This window comes from Mustela nivalis, assembly GCF_964662115.1.
Source record: "Mustela nivalis genome assembly, chromosome: 6".
Lineage (NCBI taxonomy): Eukaryota > Metazoa > Chordata > Mammalia > Carnivora > Mustelidae > Mustela > Mustela nivalis.
In genome coordinates, this window is record NC_139025.1 from 38,289,262 (window position 1) to 38,307,548 (window position 18,287).

Here is an 18,287-nt window from a genome sequence, read left to right on the forward strand (position 1 = left end):
GAGGGAATCTCATTGAAGACGGATATACACCACTTCCCTTGTTCCCTATGGGGTCAGACCAGGTCCTGGAAGGAAGAGAGTACCACTGGGAATCAATTAAAAAGAACAGTTGCTGTCTTTGGAGCCAGGCCAGGGCTGCCGTGCAGTGTCATGTTGACTCCTGCAAAGGCAGACATTTTGCAGGGCGGAAGGGGCCACACAAAATAGCCCTACAAAGGCCATTGGCCGCTGCTCCCTCAGGCACCCAGTACCAGCTTAACACCTCTGACCAAACTTGGAGTTAACAATTTGTTAGCCTGAAGATATAAAAAGCTGATAACCTTCTGCTAATAATGAATTTGATTATAGGAATCTTTTAGCGATGAAGATCAAACCATCCTAGGTTCAGTTGAAATATCTTATGCTTTTATTTGTCAGTTATACCTCAAGGGTAGTCCAGTCATGTAGCTTTTCTTTTCCTTGTGGATGGGGAAGGTTCTCACTTGCCTCAGGTATTTTGCTCAGGTTCTTTCTTCTTCCTTATGGTGCCTCCTTTTTACCTGGTTTACTCCTGCTCAGCTTTCATGTCACAGCTTAAATACCACTTCCTCATAGTGGCTTTCCTTCACAGCGTCCCACTGGCTAGATTAGCCTTCTAGTTACATTCCCAAATCATCCTACTGGTCCCATTTCACAATAGTCATCACACCAGCTTTCCAGCTAGTTCTACCTTGTTAACACTGTGTTTCTAGCATGGAGCGCACAGGGCCTGGAACATAAATGGGATCATGAGCACTTGTGAATGGATGGAGTCACCCTGCCTGGCTCAGGGTCCCTTGTTTCTACTTGAGCTATGTAGCTCTTAAGTTATTGAACTTACACCAGCCATGAGGGCAGCCCACTGGTTGCTGTCCTTATTTTAAGTAGAGGGGAAAATCTTGTTACATAGAAAATTGTTTTCTGTCCTTAAGAAGACATTATATTGATAGAGCAACTTACTTTTTCTTCCTGAGGCATCTTATAAATGTCTCTACCTGGATTTTGCAGGCATTGAGAAATTACCTCAAAGTTCTTTATGTATTTTCCTAATTGTATTCTCTCTGTGTCCTCCAAAGTAAGTGTGATCCTCTGAACTGATTTGTTTCATCTTTCCTTAAAATACTCTTTTACCTGAGATAAAAAGAGTAGCCTCTATCATCACATGCTCTAGCTTTATGGAGCAAAAAGTTAAAGGTAAAAAAATAAAAAACAAACAAAAATACACCAAAAAATAACCTCTTAGGAGAGCAGCTAGCTAACCTGACCAATATGGACAGTATAGTTAATCAGAAGAGACCAGGAAACCTCCTTCTCTGTTTTCAGTATAACTCACCAAATAAATGTCAAATCCCCTCTTCATTGGGGACTACCTCAAGGAAAAGTAATAGATGCTGGAAGACATGATGGAACAGTCAGGGTAATCTCAAGATCACAGAATGGCTTGGTGGCAAAGCCAGAACTAGAGCACAGGTATGAGTTTAATCTTTACTGGACTATTTATGTCTGCAGTTACTATTTTATAAATTCTTCAATTCTCCTGGCAAGTGATCAGAGCACATCTTCCACTAAATATTTTGGATTTTAAAATTAAATATTTAAATACCATATGGTCTAGCTTAGAATCCATCTGAATTGTAATCTTCTCACCTCAAGACAACCCTTGAATCTTGTCCCTCCTTGAGACGACCACAGATGTAATGCTAATGGTCTCCTGCTCCTTATCTGTTTGCTAAAAAGAATGAGGTGTTCCATTATGTAGCAGAATGCACATTAAAATTCATCAGAGCTCCAAACTGTCACCCAAAGTTCCTCTTGAGTCATGTCTCTGAATCTCCCCAGAGAACCCTAGAGAAACTGTAAAGAAACTATGGAGCTTACAAGACATATACTGTGATTTGATTCATTGATAAAATGTCACTCAAGATATTTTCTAAAATATTACAAGGGACTTTAAGAACCATCGTCATGGATGACCATCTGAGTTATATTAACATTTAAAGATGGGTAAATCTCTGTTGAAGGAATGTCAGAAATAACAATCATTTGTCAAGTTTTTAGTTCTGCAGATGATTTACTTTAAAACTCTATTCCCTCTGCAATATTCTGCTCACAATTTCATATGACTTGCTTTGGTGCTTTTTTTTTTTAAGAATTTAGTTTTGTTTTGTTTTTTAATTTATTTATTTGACAGAGAGAGATCACAAATAGGCAGACAGGCAGGCAGAGAAGCAGGCTCCCTGCTGAGCAGAGGGGCTCGATCCCAGGACCCTGGGATCATGACCTGAGCCAAAGGCAGAGGCTTTAACCCACTGAGCCACCCAGGTGCCTCTTGTTTTGGTGTTTTTAACAGGTTACATATGTATGTAGTGCACATACCCATGTAGAAATGCTCCTCCATACTCAGGGCTGTGAGCTCAAGCTCTACCCTGTGGCTCTGGAAATGTCAGTTCAAGCGATCTCTATTTGCAAAACTGCCCTTGAACAGTGTCAAAATGCTCTAGATGACTAGTGTGCACAACTAAAATCCTCAGCCAGCCCACAGTGCTCCAGAGCCACCATGGATTAGGAAGAGCTGAACAACAAATGAGCTGATGGTTAGCAGGTTTTCCTTAGATAATTGCCACTCCTACAACATTTGACATAAGACAGTTTTAAAAAAAAAAAAAAAATGTGTGTGCTCATGTGTAGGAGTTTCCCACCAAAAGGATTCATTTCGCTGTACATACAGATGAACTACAATCCCCAGCCTTCCTAACCATAGGTGGACCCATGTGACTCATTCTGACCAAAGGAGTTTAGACAGATGTGGTGATCACTGCCTCGAACACGGGTCCCTTAACTGTACCTTTGAGTCTCCTGCTTTTTCTTCCTCCTCCATTTGCCCGGCCATCTACTCCTTCAGAGGCCCCAAGGACTCTGGGATGACCCTCATCTCAGTCCCTGAGATGCTGCTAAGAGAGAAAGCTGCATGGGCACGAAAAAGTCTTGGTGAGAAATAAACTGGTCTTACACAGACTCACTGACACTAAGAGTTGTTTATTATAACAAGTAGCATTAATTATGTCAACTAATACAACATGCAAGGATGATAAAAAGATTTTCCCGGAAACATCTAGACACTTGTTTGTTTGGGGGATGTCAATGATGTGTTTACTGCAGTGGAGGTCTGACCATGACAGCCCTGCGCTTGTATTCTAGCTCGCTGCCTCAGAGCCTTGGAAACCTGTTCCAACTGGATATACACAGAGGGGCCAGGACTCCAGACAAAAGTCTCTCTGGTGAACAAATACCTACCCCTTTGTAAGGAATACCTACATTTTTGTCTTCTCAGAATCCTCTTCAGATGCCATTTAATTATTTCAGGTGATCTTTATGTATATGTAACTCCTTATTTACCCAATATTCCACACTTTAACATTTGAGTTGAAACATGTTGATTCCTGCATGGGTTCAACATAAAGGCCTTGAGCATCCTAAAACCAAAGTAAATTATAGGGGTCATAAATGTAACACTCATCACCCTAATATACATATCTGCAGTTGGCATGGTTTTGGAGTTAATGGTTTCTGTATATACTAAAAGAAGCAATATCATTCAGACCCATAAAATTTGCATGTTGATGCTGCAAAACTGTATCTTTTTTTAGCATAAAAAAATTTCACACGTATACATATAAGCCATCTGCTTAAACTTTATTGATAAAACCAGTAGCAGCAGTTTTACAAAATTAGAATGATTTTCAGATTTGAACTATCATTGAGTTCAGTTGCAGCAGACATTTTGTACAAACTGGGGCTAATACTTCTATGTTTCTGCTTTAAACAAAAAGCAATTCGAATTTATCCTCATGCATTTAAATATCTAATACAGAAATAGTTTTTAGGCTGCATAAAATATGCTTCCAACACCACTGTTAAGACAGAACATCTGCTTTAAGCATTATTTGTACAAGAAAAACAGTAATTCTTCTAGTCACAAACCTATTCTTTTATTACAGGTAAACAATTTTATATTTTCTAACATATTTTCAAGGGTGTTTCTATCCCAAGAGTATGGACATTAGTAAATATATCCCTGGCTTGCCCAGTTAGAGCACAAGACATAACAATACAGTACATTACAACCACTGGTATGAAATCATGAACATTACAAAAGGTAGAAAGGTACTCTAGTTTTTAAGTTTAACAATTAAAAAATTTCCAAACCTCTTCCTATGCACTAATTATTCATCAATAGAAGTAATTTTAGAAATGGGTGGGTCCTTACATTCTATAGCTGTTTGTTTTGGTGACAGCTAGAGATACATTCATGCCTCTTAAATAGAAGACACTGTAAGTCAGTAAGTCATACAGTGAGGAACACAGGGACACCTACATGGAATGTTCTGAAGATTTCAGGAGTTTCTAATAGGAGAGTTCGACTGTTTGGAGGAGAAAATACTTCTCGTTTCTCTCTTGAAATTCTGGACCACCCAGGGATTTCTTCTCTGCTAGAAAACTTTGGAGGAGAAAATATGACAGCAGCCAGATCTAGAATTGCCCATTAAGTAATGGGACCGGTTTGGGGCAGCTCCTATCTTACAACTAACAAGTCTGCCCTGGAAGAAGGAATTTGCCCATGGAAGCCTCCTTCTGCCTTCTAAATCTAAAGGAAGACCAGATTTTAAGCCACATTATGCTAAATTGTCCCCACAAGTGAAAACCATAAAACTATTGACCGCCATTCACAACCACCGAAAACTCAGGACAGTTGATTCCAGTTAACTCATTAAAGGAAACACGAGATAGAAAAGGCACATGCTAACAATATTAATACATCTCCAGCATCCAGCTGTGAGTTGAACAGAAGTACAAACTTCACTCCCTGCTGAGAACAGTGTGCTCCATGTAGGGTAAAATCTCCCCAAAATAGCTACGTATGTTCAAAATGAATGAATCATTCACATTTACTTTTTTTTTTTTTATGCAAGTTCTTCAAGGACACCCATCAAAAGTTGAGATTTAAAGGAAAACCAATAAAATATTTTAAAACAACAGAGCTGCACACAGTATGCATATGGTGAAACATAAATGTGTGAATGTGAACAACTGTTTCGGATGCCATATGAAGACCAAAAAAAAATCGAGAGTCAGATTTATCTCGCACTGTGAACACCAAATATTGCTATGAAATCTTGGATGTACCTTGAAAATGTTTTTTTTAAATCCTTACATTTTTTTTTTCCTGGGAGATGATAAATGGTATTTAGGAAGAAAATGATTATGTGGGTGAGGAAAGTCACTTCAGAGGGGAAAGCTGGAGAAGTCTAATTCTCCAAGAGAAATATAATAGACTGAAGGACCTTTTTTAGGGGAGGAAGCGTCTTTCCAAATACTGTATTCAAATTCTATTTTGTGAAAACAAATGCTATCCAACTTAATGCTTTCCCTGCACTCAAAGTTAAATTGTTCTAAAGAAGAAAGGTCCGCATTCAACTCAAAGATTGGCAAGCCTGCCAAAAAGATGGATTTGCAATTTGTTCTGTGGTCCGCATGTCTGAACAGAAGAATCCGAACCTAATACTTTATTCCTAGCTTCTCAGAGACTGAATGGCTAAAGACTATTCTGACTGTAACTTTTAGTCAAATAACTGACATTCTACGAATATAGCTCGATGATTGGCAGAGATCTAAAAGTGTCAATTACTTTGATATATTGACATAAAGAGCTGATTTAACCTTAAAATAAAAATAAGAAACTATCTCATGGGCTTCAAAAACTCTCAGTTCAAAGGGTGTTTCCATCTATTGCATGGTCATACCTGTGGTCCTTGTCCATAGTGGGAACTCTGAGTGTTTGTGGTATTAATGAAGGAATGAATGAATCTCATTCTTATCACAACGTGGTAAAATGAGTATTACTATTCCCAGCTGACAAATGCAAAATTGAAGGCTTAGAGAACTTGTGACTTGACATTCACTTTAGAGCTCATTAAGGGAAGACGTGGTATAGAACATAGGCTCATTAATTTTAATCTAATCTAATACTCTTTCCGCAACCACACTTTCCGCTCCACAGCAACACCCGGTCCCACAGGTTGCCGCAGCTACAAAGCAAAGGGCAGTCAGGGCACGTGAAAATGTCAGAATGTTTCCTAGATATTGATCCTTAGTCGGGTCTTCCCATTCACCCAGTGGGATTACCAGTGTTATCATTCTGACATTCACCACTCATTCATTCAGCCTCCGCATTCGCATGGGTCATCCTGTTCCTAATGTGGGGCTCCTGTGTGCTCCAGATGCTTCCGGACCTCTCGCCGCCCATTTGCAAAACTGACTACGACAGGACACAGTCATGGAGCTTCCTTTCTCTTGGCAGCAGTGGTCAATGTAAAGTCATATACACTAGTAACAGAAGGTGCTTTTCTGCCATGAATCAGTAATAACGTAATTAGCACTTTTTATCAATGTGTATTTAAATCAGTGCTCGACAACAGAGAACACCACGGAGTTGCTAAATTTGGGGATCCTGTCCTCATTGCCTTCAGAACCTTCTCTGCTTAGATTCCAATTGTGAAATTATGTCATGTTTTCCACAAATCTCCTCACAGGTGAAACAAGCCCAATACCACGGAGGTGAAATTCAAGCCGGATTGGAAGTCGCTACGTGTCAGTTGATGTATCGTATGGATTAACCCATCTGGTTTCCTCGAGAACATGCACGTTAACAAAATGAACAATAGCAATGAGAACTAAAAATACAAGTAAATAATGAACAGACCAGTACTTCCAGACAATGGGATATTATTATTCAGTGCTAAAAAAGAAATGAACTGTGAAGCCGTGAAAAGACGGAAAAGAAAGTTAAATGCATATTACTACATGAAACCAGCCAATCTGAAAAGACTACATACTGTATGATTCCAACCATAGGACATTCTGGAAAAAGCAAAGCTACGGAGACAATAAAACAATCACTGGTTGCCAGAGGAGGGATGAATAGGCAGAACACAGGAAAATTTTAAGGTAGTGAAACCCCAGGAGTGAACCCTAATGTAAAACATGGAATTTGGGTGGCAATGATGCGCTGGGGTAAGCCCGTCACAGTAACAAGTGTACCCACTCTGGTGGGGTGTGCCGTAGTGGGGGAGGCTGTGCAAGGATGGGGGAAGGGTGTGCACAGGTACTCTGGTTTCCACTCAAATTCGCTCTCAACCTAAAATTGCTCAAAAAAGGTCTATTAATTTTTTTTTTAAGCAAGTAGATCACAAAGACCGTTATGCCTTTTTCCATGAAAATAGAGGTCAGATCTTATTTCAAAATACTATTACAGAAATGTCTTTGTGACCGTCAAGTATACAAACACTAACTTCTTATTCACGAACTTAAAATCTGCCTTAAAATTAAATTTTTAATCCTGGAAAACATTTTGTTTTTCATGACAACGAACTTTGAGCTACACCTGGGTTAGTATGGTGGCATAATAAAAGACCACAATACAATTTGGTAGTGGTGTGAATTAATGAAGATTATCATGGCCCCTGGGGAAATGGCAAAATTAGTAAGATTTGGTCAAGGTGTCATCTATAAGGAACTTGATAAACTCTTAAGAGAGAGTGGTGGCCCCAGAATGTGAACATAGTATACAGAATAGCTTGCATGGAAATATCATTCTTTTAGTGTACATCTTCCTCACCAATCAGAGTTTTCAGTGGCAGCCTTTTAATATCTTTTCCCGCAAATCAAGGTCTTCATCAAATAAGAGCTGTTACCTTTTTTATTATGGACCATCAATTGGGCAAAACAAAAAGACTCACCAGTAAGAATTTTTAAGCCATCAGCGATTCTAACCTGGAATCATGGGTTGAGACATATTTAGGTGATTTTTTAAAATTTTTTAAATTTTTTTTATAAACATATAATGTATTTTTATCCCCAGGGGTAGAGATCTGTGAATTGCCAGGTTTACACTTCACAGCACTCACCATAGCACATACCCTCCCCATATTTAGGTGATATTTAAGATAAGTTTCTATGAAGTTAAAAATTATAAACAATAAATCCATTGGAAAAACTCCTACTTTTCTTCTATTATAAAATTGAAAGTAAGAGTTAGATTGTTTGAGGCTGGTTCAACTGACAAGGAAGGGACACTCCCAACATTGACCTTTACCCATTTTATAGGGTTGTCTCAATATATATTTAATATATAATATCTAAGACAAATGTTAATCAAAAGAAACAGATCGCTAAGCAGGGATCCTTTGTTTCACACCCTTACTCCTTTACCTGGCAGCTGCTGTTTCCAGTTCACTCTTTCAAAGACTAAAAGGTAGCAATGCCTTTCAGCTATTAAAACATGGAGCTTGGGACGCCTAGGTGGCTCAGTGGGTTAAGCCGCTGCCTTAGGCTCAGGTCATGATCCCAGCGTCCTGGGATGAGTCCCACATCCGGCTCCTTGCTTTGCAGGGAGCCTACTTCTCCCTCTGCCTCTTTCTGCCATTCTGTCCGCCTGTGCTCACTCTCTCTCCCTCTCTCTCTCTGACAAATAAATAAATAAAATATTTAAAAAAAAAAAAAAACATGGAGCTTATAGGAACTGTATCACATTAGTTTGTATACACCTAGCATTCCAGGCTCTGACCCACTTACTGCTTTATTAAAGTTATTCAGTGTTCAATTATAAAAGTGAAAAATAGTAAACATCCAACCTCTATTTCAAGCTATAACTCATTTTGTTAGTGGAATGGAATGCTGTATTTCTTCCCTCCGATGTAAAACATATCCATTTATTTTGAAGGAAAGCATAGACTGATAAACAGTACATTTATTTCTTAACCAGAAGCAGAGTAATAACTTCCACTTTCCTTAAATCCTTTCCCTTTCAACAGGGAGTAAAGAAGTCATTACAGAAATACATTTGACAAAAATTAAAGGGCCATAAAAGATCTTACTGTTTATCTAGCTTTAAAAAAATGGAATATTTAGAAATAAAAGCAATTGTTGAACTCAAACTGTTCTACTCCTCTACCATTCTCCAGTCCCTAGTCCAGAGCCTGAGATAAATATACTCAATATCTTTTGAAGGAATACATTTTGTATAAAAATTAAAAAAATAGTAAATAGATATTTTGAGGGGAAAATGAAGTAGATGAAATAATACATAAATATGGCAGTACCAGTGGGCAGGCAGCCTTCTCCCATTCTCAAAGAAGAGTTGGTAGGTAGCATAGTTGCTCAAACGCTTGAAGTAAAAACTCCCATGGAGACAGCTTAAGGCAGCATCAGTGACCAAGGGAGAGCAGGTAGCAACATTTGGGGGTGGTTTATTCTAGGACATGTCCACAGGCTTCCATGACTGCCTCTGAGGTTGTTCTAGAAAGCCTCAAGCTGTTTTACAGGTTCCACAGTGGCTATAAATACAGCAGATTATTGTCTGTGTCTAGGATACTGCTTTGAGACCCAGGGGAAACAAAAACACCACAGGAGAGGAAACTCACCCAGAGCCTGCAGGCATCCCCAAAGTCACCTAAACGAAGCCCAAATGGGAACTCCCCAGACACGTCTTATATGATGCAGAGAAAGATCAGTGTGGAATCAGTGTCCAAAGAGCAAGAGGACAGGCCTAGAGTGTTGTTATTGTTGATTCTGTTTGCAGGTCATATACAAAATATTAGACTTAGAAGGAACTTTAAAAAGACTATCTTTCTGGGTGCCCTCCTTTTCTCCTTTAGACAGAACCCACACTCCACACAGAGGCTTCTATCTTAAAAGCTTTCCCAAGATGCTCTGTGCTCCCCCTGGACGAGCCCCCCTCCAGCATGACTATCGCCCACTCTAGGTCCCAGCTTCTTAGACACTCTCTCCAATGCATTCAGCCAATACATCTCGCCTCCTTCCAACAATAACCCATAACAAGGAACTCTGCTTCTTACAGCACATGATCGGATCAACTGAACAACTGTTGATAAACATTGTTTTTATCACGATGACTAATTGCTTCAACCGCTTCAATGTGTAATCACACCACTCCAAAAAGTTGAAATAAAAAATAAAAGATTTTAAGTCCTGGACTATCCCAAATATCCTGGTGCTACACCCAAATAAATCAAATGAATACATCTTGAATTAATGCAAAACAACCTTCATATCCTCCTTCTTATATTTAAGTTAAACTCTTGTGACTTGATTTGGATGGAAGCTCTGAATCTGTCCACGTGACCGAGAAGAGAAGGAATCATACCCCAATAAGAGTTCTTCATTTTCTGGGTTACTGTTCCTAGAAATCACTCTACAGCTTTGAACTCCCATCCATCCCCTGTAACTTCCCTACATGCTGAATTATTCCAAAAAATAAAACAAAAACAAAAAAACAAAACCCTAAGCGAAGTGATTCTTCTCCAGTTTCTCCATTTCTCCTTAATTAGAAATCCCAGAACCTGAGTAAGCACTGTGGCAATCTGGCAATATTGGGAAGGTAGGCTCATACTTCCCCATCCCAGAATCACATTCAGTTAAAAAGAGCAAGTAGTGCATGACTGGTTCTTGGCACTTGGTTACCCTTAAACTTGAGGTGGTTTGTTCCCAACCATTTCTACAGATCAAATGTCCACAAAAGTTTTTCTAAATTCTCAGGAAACTCTCCCTTTTACTCACGATCTGAACACTTGAGAGCAACTCAACATGCTTTCTATTACATCAATAATTCACCCTTTAAAACCCTTTCAAAAAGGAGTTAGTATGAATTCTAATAGAATTCCTTTCATTGTGATCTCCTAAGGGAAACGCTGATTAGTAATTGGTCCTGAAAAGAACTTTCCAATTAAACAGTTAGATGAGTTTTGATAGCTGCATTAGATCAGCTTTGAAAATCTGCCTATGAAGATATAATATGGATATATAAGCATAGGCTAAAAAATTGTCCATCTTTAAATGAATATCAGCAAATTGCCACACCATTTTTTTTTCTTTTTCATATCAAAGTTGAAATAGGTACTCAAGCTGTCTGTCACCTTACCAACTCTTTGGATGGGTATATGGTGCTCTGCCCATACTGAATTGTAGAGAAGAGCTGGAGTTGAAAAGTGCTTTGTGTCTGATTTAGCAAGACGTGTACACAAGCACCAAGGCTTTCCACTCCTCTAGAGTAAGGGGGTGAAAGATGAAGATTTGGTTATTGTATCTCATTTGGGTTTTATTAAGACTCAATATACCAGGCTCATCTCTTTTTAGGTTATCCCATAAGCCTTCTTTTTCTTTAAAAATTCAGACCAGCTTTATGAATCTACCCTTTTCATAGTATCTAAGAATTGTTTATAGTCTCTCTCTAATGTTACTCTTATTTCCACGAGGCAGAGAAACAAATTTAAAGGCTTTATTCTTGATTGAGTATGGTGGAGGGGGGATTGAATGCTTATTATAGGTCAGGCTCAATGCTGTTATTGTCCTTTAAAAACTTGATGAGGTAGGTATAACTTCCATTTTCCAGTTGAAGTGTCAGGGACACAGACTGGGTAAATAATTTTCTTAAAGGCCACACAGCTAGTGAAGTTCCATCCAAACCCAGGGGAGACTGTAGCCTTTGCTAACTTCATCAAACTAGATGGGTCTCACTTCCCTCATCGGTAAGGATTTTCCAGAATTCTACAAGTTGTGAAAAAATAATAGCTAGTTAACCTGAAATGTGTTTTGGTTTGTTCTTTCACGCTTCCTGAATATATGCCAGTGGAGGCTGAAGGGATCTGGCAATATTTATTTATTCTTGAACTCTTCTATACACATGCTATATGATTTTTTGTTTGTTTGTTTTAATAGTTCTGCCTAGATTTCCTTTTTGGAACAAATGAATGATTTTTGATATTTTTGTCATTTCAGGATTATCTATCATTTGTTCTTGCTGTGGATCAAATAGAATAGGATGCACTTTGGCCACAGTTCCCTTAATGTAAGAGGAGACACTGCATTGTGTTTTCTGCCCTGTTTATTGTTAAAGCATGTATCTCCATTTGGTTTTATGTCATCTATAAATAATCCTCTTCTATCACTTTTCTGATCTTAACATACTAAGTTCTGTGCTTCAAGAGGATAGTCCGGCTTTCGGGAGCTCCGCAGCTCAAAGTCTGTGCTGTGAACCATCAGTTTCCTAAACTCAGTGGCCATCAGAGGAGCACTTTCACATAACCTGATGGTTAGTTTCAACTTAAATGATGCGTTACTTGAAAAGAAAGGCATTTTGGTTCTCAGATAAGACCATCTCCTACAACCACAAGATAGAGCACCAAGACTGACCGAGAGGTGCCAACAATTTGTAAAATACTGTGAAAGCCCCTATGCTGCATAGGCAGAGGGGAGGTTCTCCCTGCAGCATCTCATACCACAGAGGACATCAGCGTTCAAGCTCAGTCCGTCACTATTATTGAAGAAGGAGCAGAGGGCCCAGTGCTGAGAGGGAATGAGGGCACAGTAGCATATTCTGTTTGCCCCCTCGCAGTCGCAGTTAGGATTCTTTCTTGAACTTTGTACAGGTGGATGCCAAGCGTAATACATCCGACAGTGGTACAAGTTCTCCTACTGTTAAGGGAAGCAAGACCTCCCTCCACAGCTATGCTACATCAGCAAAAACAGGGTCCCAAACAACTGTGCATCACACAGGGCGCCAGTGAAGGAGAGAGGAGCAAGAGCAGATGCCTGGCTGCCTGGTGAATGGCCCATTTACAAATTCAACAACAGTCAGAAGGGAGCAGGGAGCACAAGGGCCACCACCGTGATTGGCGAAACCAGCACTTCTCAATTCAGTGTAAATTAATGCCCTGAAAGAAGACACACTACAAAGCAGATTTCCATAAACCTAGTGCTTCATTCACCCTCTACAATATTATTTAAAAAGCACTATCTTTAGGAAAAATCACAGAAGGAACTACTCATGCAACAAATACTGGCGTTTCTTCCATTTCAAATGTCTCTGTGAGATGTTAATTATTAGCTAGATAAAATAGGCAAAAGGAGCTTTTTTACCACCGAACCAACTAATTATCTTTCATAACTCCCTTAAAAAGCAAATGTAGAAGTAAGAGCTCCAGTGAAAAGAAAAACATGCTGAGTGCATTGTGTCTAGTCGTTGCCAAGCAAATAAAGGGAGCTGAAATGTACAAAATCAAAAGATCTTACTAAACCAGAATTTCAAATCAATGTAAAAAAAAAATTCAGCCTCATATTTTAATGTATCTTATCATTAGCATTTTATATTTATACAGTCCGCTTCAGATTGCTGTATATTCAAGATGTACATGCATCCTACGTGGTGAATAGCACCAACATAGTAAAATTATACAAAAATTAAAAATGCTTTTCAGGCATCTCGTTCCTTAAAATCTGCACATTCCTGTAACAGTCTCATAAGCAGACTTCTGGAAAACAGATCAAACCCACAAGGATAGCTTCACTGTACCAGCAGAAAACCCTAAAAAATGGGTGGATTGAAGCAGCAGAAAATGGAGCATAGGTGATGACTAGGCGCATACGACAAGGGATGTAGCAAAACATAGAGCAGGAAAATACGAGGGGGAAAAAAATCCAGGATGGTCAGTACAATATGTGCAGGTTTTTTTTTCAAATGTAAATTTTAAAGTGAATGCTGCTTTTATGTTACTGCATAAAGGAAAGCATAACAAGGCTGCTTTACTTCCCTTTAAACACAAGCACATAAAGAGGGTAAGGGATGTGAAAAGCCAATTCTTTGTGCTGCTACTTAATCAATTGCACTCAGTTCTACTCAATGACACAGCCACACTGCAAAGACCACTCAGCAGTTAATGGATATAATGTTGGAAAAGCACTTTGAGGTCTTCCAAAGAAAGGTAGGGTAAAAACCCAAAGGAACATGGTTTTTATTACTTATTCCCAATAACTGAGCAGTGTTATAGATGAAACTCCCATGACCCAAAAAGAAATTAAGATATTAATTTATTTTGCTAATTCTGATACTTCCATAGGAAGTCACTTCTTTCAAAATTGGGTACTTGAAATCACAGAAGAATTATCCTGTGCCCTAGTCTCTTCTTGTCAGGATAACCATTACACATTGCACGGTAAGGAATAAATATGTTCTTCAAGTGTTACAGCCTACGTCTACAATCTGTCAAATGCAGAGCTGAGGAGGAGTTCTGTGTTTTTAACTGTATACATCCATCACTAGCTATCACTCTTCCCACAGACAGCAAAAAGTCAACAATGAAACATAAAAGCTAAAAATAAGTGACTGAGCAATTGCTCAGAAGAGCTGCACATTAGGCACAGTGTTAGATGGACACACATTCCTTTCCCATCTTTTTTTTTTTTTCACTGACAATTTCAGGTAATTAAGGACTCACAGGTAAGCAAAAGAAAAATAAACATGCACGGCACAAATATGAAAAAGTCAGTCGGAGATACAATTTCATGCTTATCACCGTACAAGATCAGTGCTCTGAATGGCACATGCCCAGAGTGCAAGTAGTGACTAATATAGGCTGCTGCAAATGTCATGGAAAATGACAATTATAGGCACTTCAAATTCTCAGAAAAAAAAAAAAAGAAAAGAAAAGCAAAAAAAAAAAAAAGAACTTGGTGTCATTTCATACAAGCCGAAAATATTTCTTCATTCATAGGTATTATAACATGTTCATTTCTAAGAGTCAGTTAAATCAAATTTATTAAGGACATATTGCATATAATTTACTATGCTCTAGTGATGGAAAATAACTGCATAAAAAAGAATATGGTTTACATGCAAATGTACATTCAAAATATATTTATGAGTATATATCAGTGAATATAGAAAAAGTACAATCTAAAGGAGAACTCTCAATTTAGAAAATCAACAAATCCATGACTTAAATAGGTGTTTTTTGTTTGTTTCTTCAAATTCTGTAAGAATTTATTAGGTGAGAAAAATAGCATAAAAACCTTGAAAATTACAAGTTGGAAATCTTACATATTAAAAGGAGACAAGATGTCTTTCAACAGTGTTTTTCAACTCTGTTTTACCTTCAAACATGATTCATCTAATCAAATCTCACAGGAAACCACAATATGTAAGCGAGATAAAGAAAGGTATTTAATGAATACAAATTTGTTTTGTAAGTATAAGTTTATAACATTTATTTTTAAGTAAATAAATGAAGAGTTTTGTTCATAGAAAGAAAAATGCAAAAAGTGGCTTATGGATGCTAGTTATACTCTCTTATGAGCCTTGGTATAAGATTCATTTCCATAGTGGGGAGGTTTGGGCACCATATTAACAAAATTCTGATTCATACACATACCTGGTTACAAATAGTGAGATTCACCAGCTCCCTTGTGATCTCAGGTTACTCTTCAAGCAAACAGAAACAGCAAGAAGCTTCATTCCACAGGTTGAACCCAGACTCAATAATCTATTAATACAAATTAACTCATTATCACTGTTCTCCACTATGGTTAATTTTCCATAAAGTACACTTGACCATGTATATGTTTTTTTTTTTTTTAAATTATAATATCTGAATCCAAATCAAACCTTTGAGAGACCCAAATGATCCTGCCCGGAATGTCCCAGTGTTTAGTAGACTCTAATTGTAAGCCTGTCTTTAAAACGCCTACCAGCCTGTGCTGAGTTGGTATCAGTGGTCAAAACACTGGTAGCAACACTGGTCGCCGGGGCAGATGTCACATGCAAATCCTGCTGCCAAAACTAGGATTCGAGCAAGGTGTGCCATCTGCATATTTGCTGCCCTTTGGTTTCCTTCATTTCCTCCCAATGGTCTTGTTCCTCTTCTCCGCTACTGTTTTGGCCCAGAGCAATCCAACCGATCATCTCTTTACGCTTCATAGTACGCCTGTTATAAACGGAAATCATCAGTGTGACATCAGAGAGCTGAAAGAGGGCCACCTGGAAAACAAAGGTCTCCTTGTAGACAGGATTGGGCTGACCACGTCGAATGGACGTCTTACAGCGGGACATCTCTTGACCCACAGAATTGAGAAGGAAGAGCTTTCCATATGTATCTATGGAAAAAAAACAAGAGAAATGAGAAAATATCAGAGCTTTCTGTGTTGCTAGTTTCATCACAGTATTTACATGGGATTCAGATTTTTTCCTTTTTAACATACTGGGCAGCATCCTTAGGCCTGGTATTTGCTTTAGGACTAACATATTTTCCAGGAAGTATTAAGGAAAGGGATTTTTACCGTCGATGGTTAATGTTTCATGCAGCCCACTACAGGCACCTTGCTGATGCTCACTAGAAGGTCTACCCGCACAGAGGCGTATACACACGTAAACCTGTGTACGATGGTGTGTTTAGCCAAGCGTGGTTCTTCAGCCACATTTTATTTATGTAAAAAGCAATAAAAACCTTTTGTTCTATGTGTATTTTCCTTTTCACAATCAAAATACTGTTTTATGCCTAAAAAGTACTTCCTCTTCTTACACTCTACATATTCTTTGGACCATATTTTTTTTTTTTAAGATTTTATTTATTTATTTGACAAAGAGACAGAGATCACAAGTAGGCAGAGAGGCAGGCAGTGAGAGAGGGGGGAAAGCAGGCTCCCTGCTGAGCAGAGAGCCTGATGTGGGGCTCGATCCCAGGACCCTGAGATCATGACCTGAGCCGAAGGCAGAGGCTTAATCCACTGAGCCACCCAGGCACCCCTTCTTTGAACCATCTTATCCACTAAATGACAAGTACCAAACCTTTATCTCTGGCCTGGACTTCTCTTCCAAGCTCAAGATCCAGCTCAACACCACAATTTTCCCCACAGATATCTCCCTGCACTCGTCTCACTCATCATGTCTCCAACTCTTAACGCTTGCGTCTCCAGGGCCCCCCATCTCTGCAAACAGTAGCATCCTCCACTCAGTTTACCTAAATCAGGAGTGAGGAGGACATTTTGACAAGACTGGCTCCTCACCCCTAGTCTGGCCAATCCATCACCAAGGTCTGTTGATTTTATGTCCTAAATAGCTCCCAACTCTACCCACGTCGTTCCATCCCTGAAGGCGCAGAAATCAGTGCACAGGCAAGCTGCAGTCACCAGCCTCTCTTACCTGACTTAGGACAGGTCTCCTTACCCAGCTCCCATCACCAGGCTACCCAATCCCACAGTCAGAGGGAACTCTGTAAAATGCAAACCTGTTTATGTCTATGTCACTCTCACTAAAAGACAAAGCCTAAACCTTCAATGTTGTCCATTAATCTCAGGGCAAAATCAAAATTTCTTGGTATGGGTGACATACTCTGATCCTTTTACCTTCCAGTTTCACTGGGCACCACTGTCGCCCTTATAAGCTACATTTCCCCTACACTGACCTCCCTCTGACCCACACTTCTCTTTCCCTTTCCCTTCTGCACAGACTGTACGTGCTCTGATACCACAAGTGCTATCCACCTTCCCATGATTTCTATTCATTAGTTAGGTCTGGATTTGGGTTTATCCAGGAATTTTTGCTGACCACTTGCTCCTGTCCTGACCAGCTCTGGTTCAGAAAACCCTGCTGTGGGTGCCATCAAAATCTAGCTTCAGGTTATCCCAGGACTTAGCACCCAGCATTATCATCACCTGTTTGCTCCTCAGCAAGGCTGTCAGTTTGAAAGTGGAATTGCCTTGTTTACAGCTGTACCCCTGGTTCCTGGCCTAGTGTCTAACACATGGTAGACATTCAGTACATATTAAACATTTTATAATGAATGTACATGACTCTCCAGCAGGCTTGACCTTCTTTTTTCTTTAGGTTTCGGGTTTTCAAACTTCTAAAATGAAGATTAAACCCCTTGGTTTTATCACCCTTGCACTGGAATGCTAGAAAATGGGACTGGCCTCATATGTTTAGCAATTGATAGGAAGGAAAAAATGATCCAAATTTTACTAACATAGTCTACTATTTCTGCTGAAATTCCCAAATAGATACTTACAAAGGAAATTATCCCAAAGAAAATTCTATTTTTATTAAAATCACATAATTCATCAATTTCTTAACCCTCTCTTAATGACAGTTTTTAGCACTAACTTACGTGTGTCCTATCCTTTAAAAAAAGAAAATCCAAGTGTTAGGGTGTTCCCCAGAGTCTATCATTCTGTACATTTTGTTCAATGCTGGCTGAAAGCGGATTAGTGTTTACTGCTCACTTTCCCACCTAACAACCAGTCAAACTTTTAAAAGTGTAAATCCAGATCTCTGTAATTTACTGTTCTCTACAAGAGCATTGTAAGATGGGAAACAAATTACAACCTGCAGTTTTCTTTCTATGTTGATCTTTTTCTATTCCGGC

General features: G+C 39.0%; 1 protein-coding gene and 1 long non-coding RNA gene across 6 annotated transcripts in view; one reads left to right on the plus strand and one right to left on the minus strand.

Annotated features, from left to right (window-relative positions):
- The first annotated feature begins 3,696 nt into the window (after positions 1-3,696).
- LOC309866887 lies at positions 3,697-15,543 on the plus strand. The gene is made up of 2 exons (XR_014312858.1): positions 3,697-8,376; positions 8,594-15,543. It is a non-coding gene; the product is annotated as an uncharacterized lncRNA (long non-coding RNA).
- The window catches only part of SYT16 (synaptotagmin 16), a 261,099-nt gene continuing 256,754 nt past the window's right edge, over positions 13,943-18,287 (minus strand). For all 5 annotated transcript variants that reach the window (XM_082734935.1, XM_082734933.1, XM_082734934.1 and 2 more), the window contains one exon: positions 13,943-16,020. In XM_082734935.1, coding sequence (XP_082591061.1) covers positions 15,707-16,020 — 314 coding nt within the window. In that variant the 3' untranslated portion in view covers positions 13,943-15,706. The remainder of the gene's footprint in view (positions 16,021-18,287) is intronic.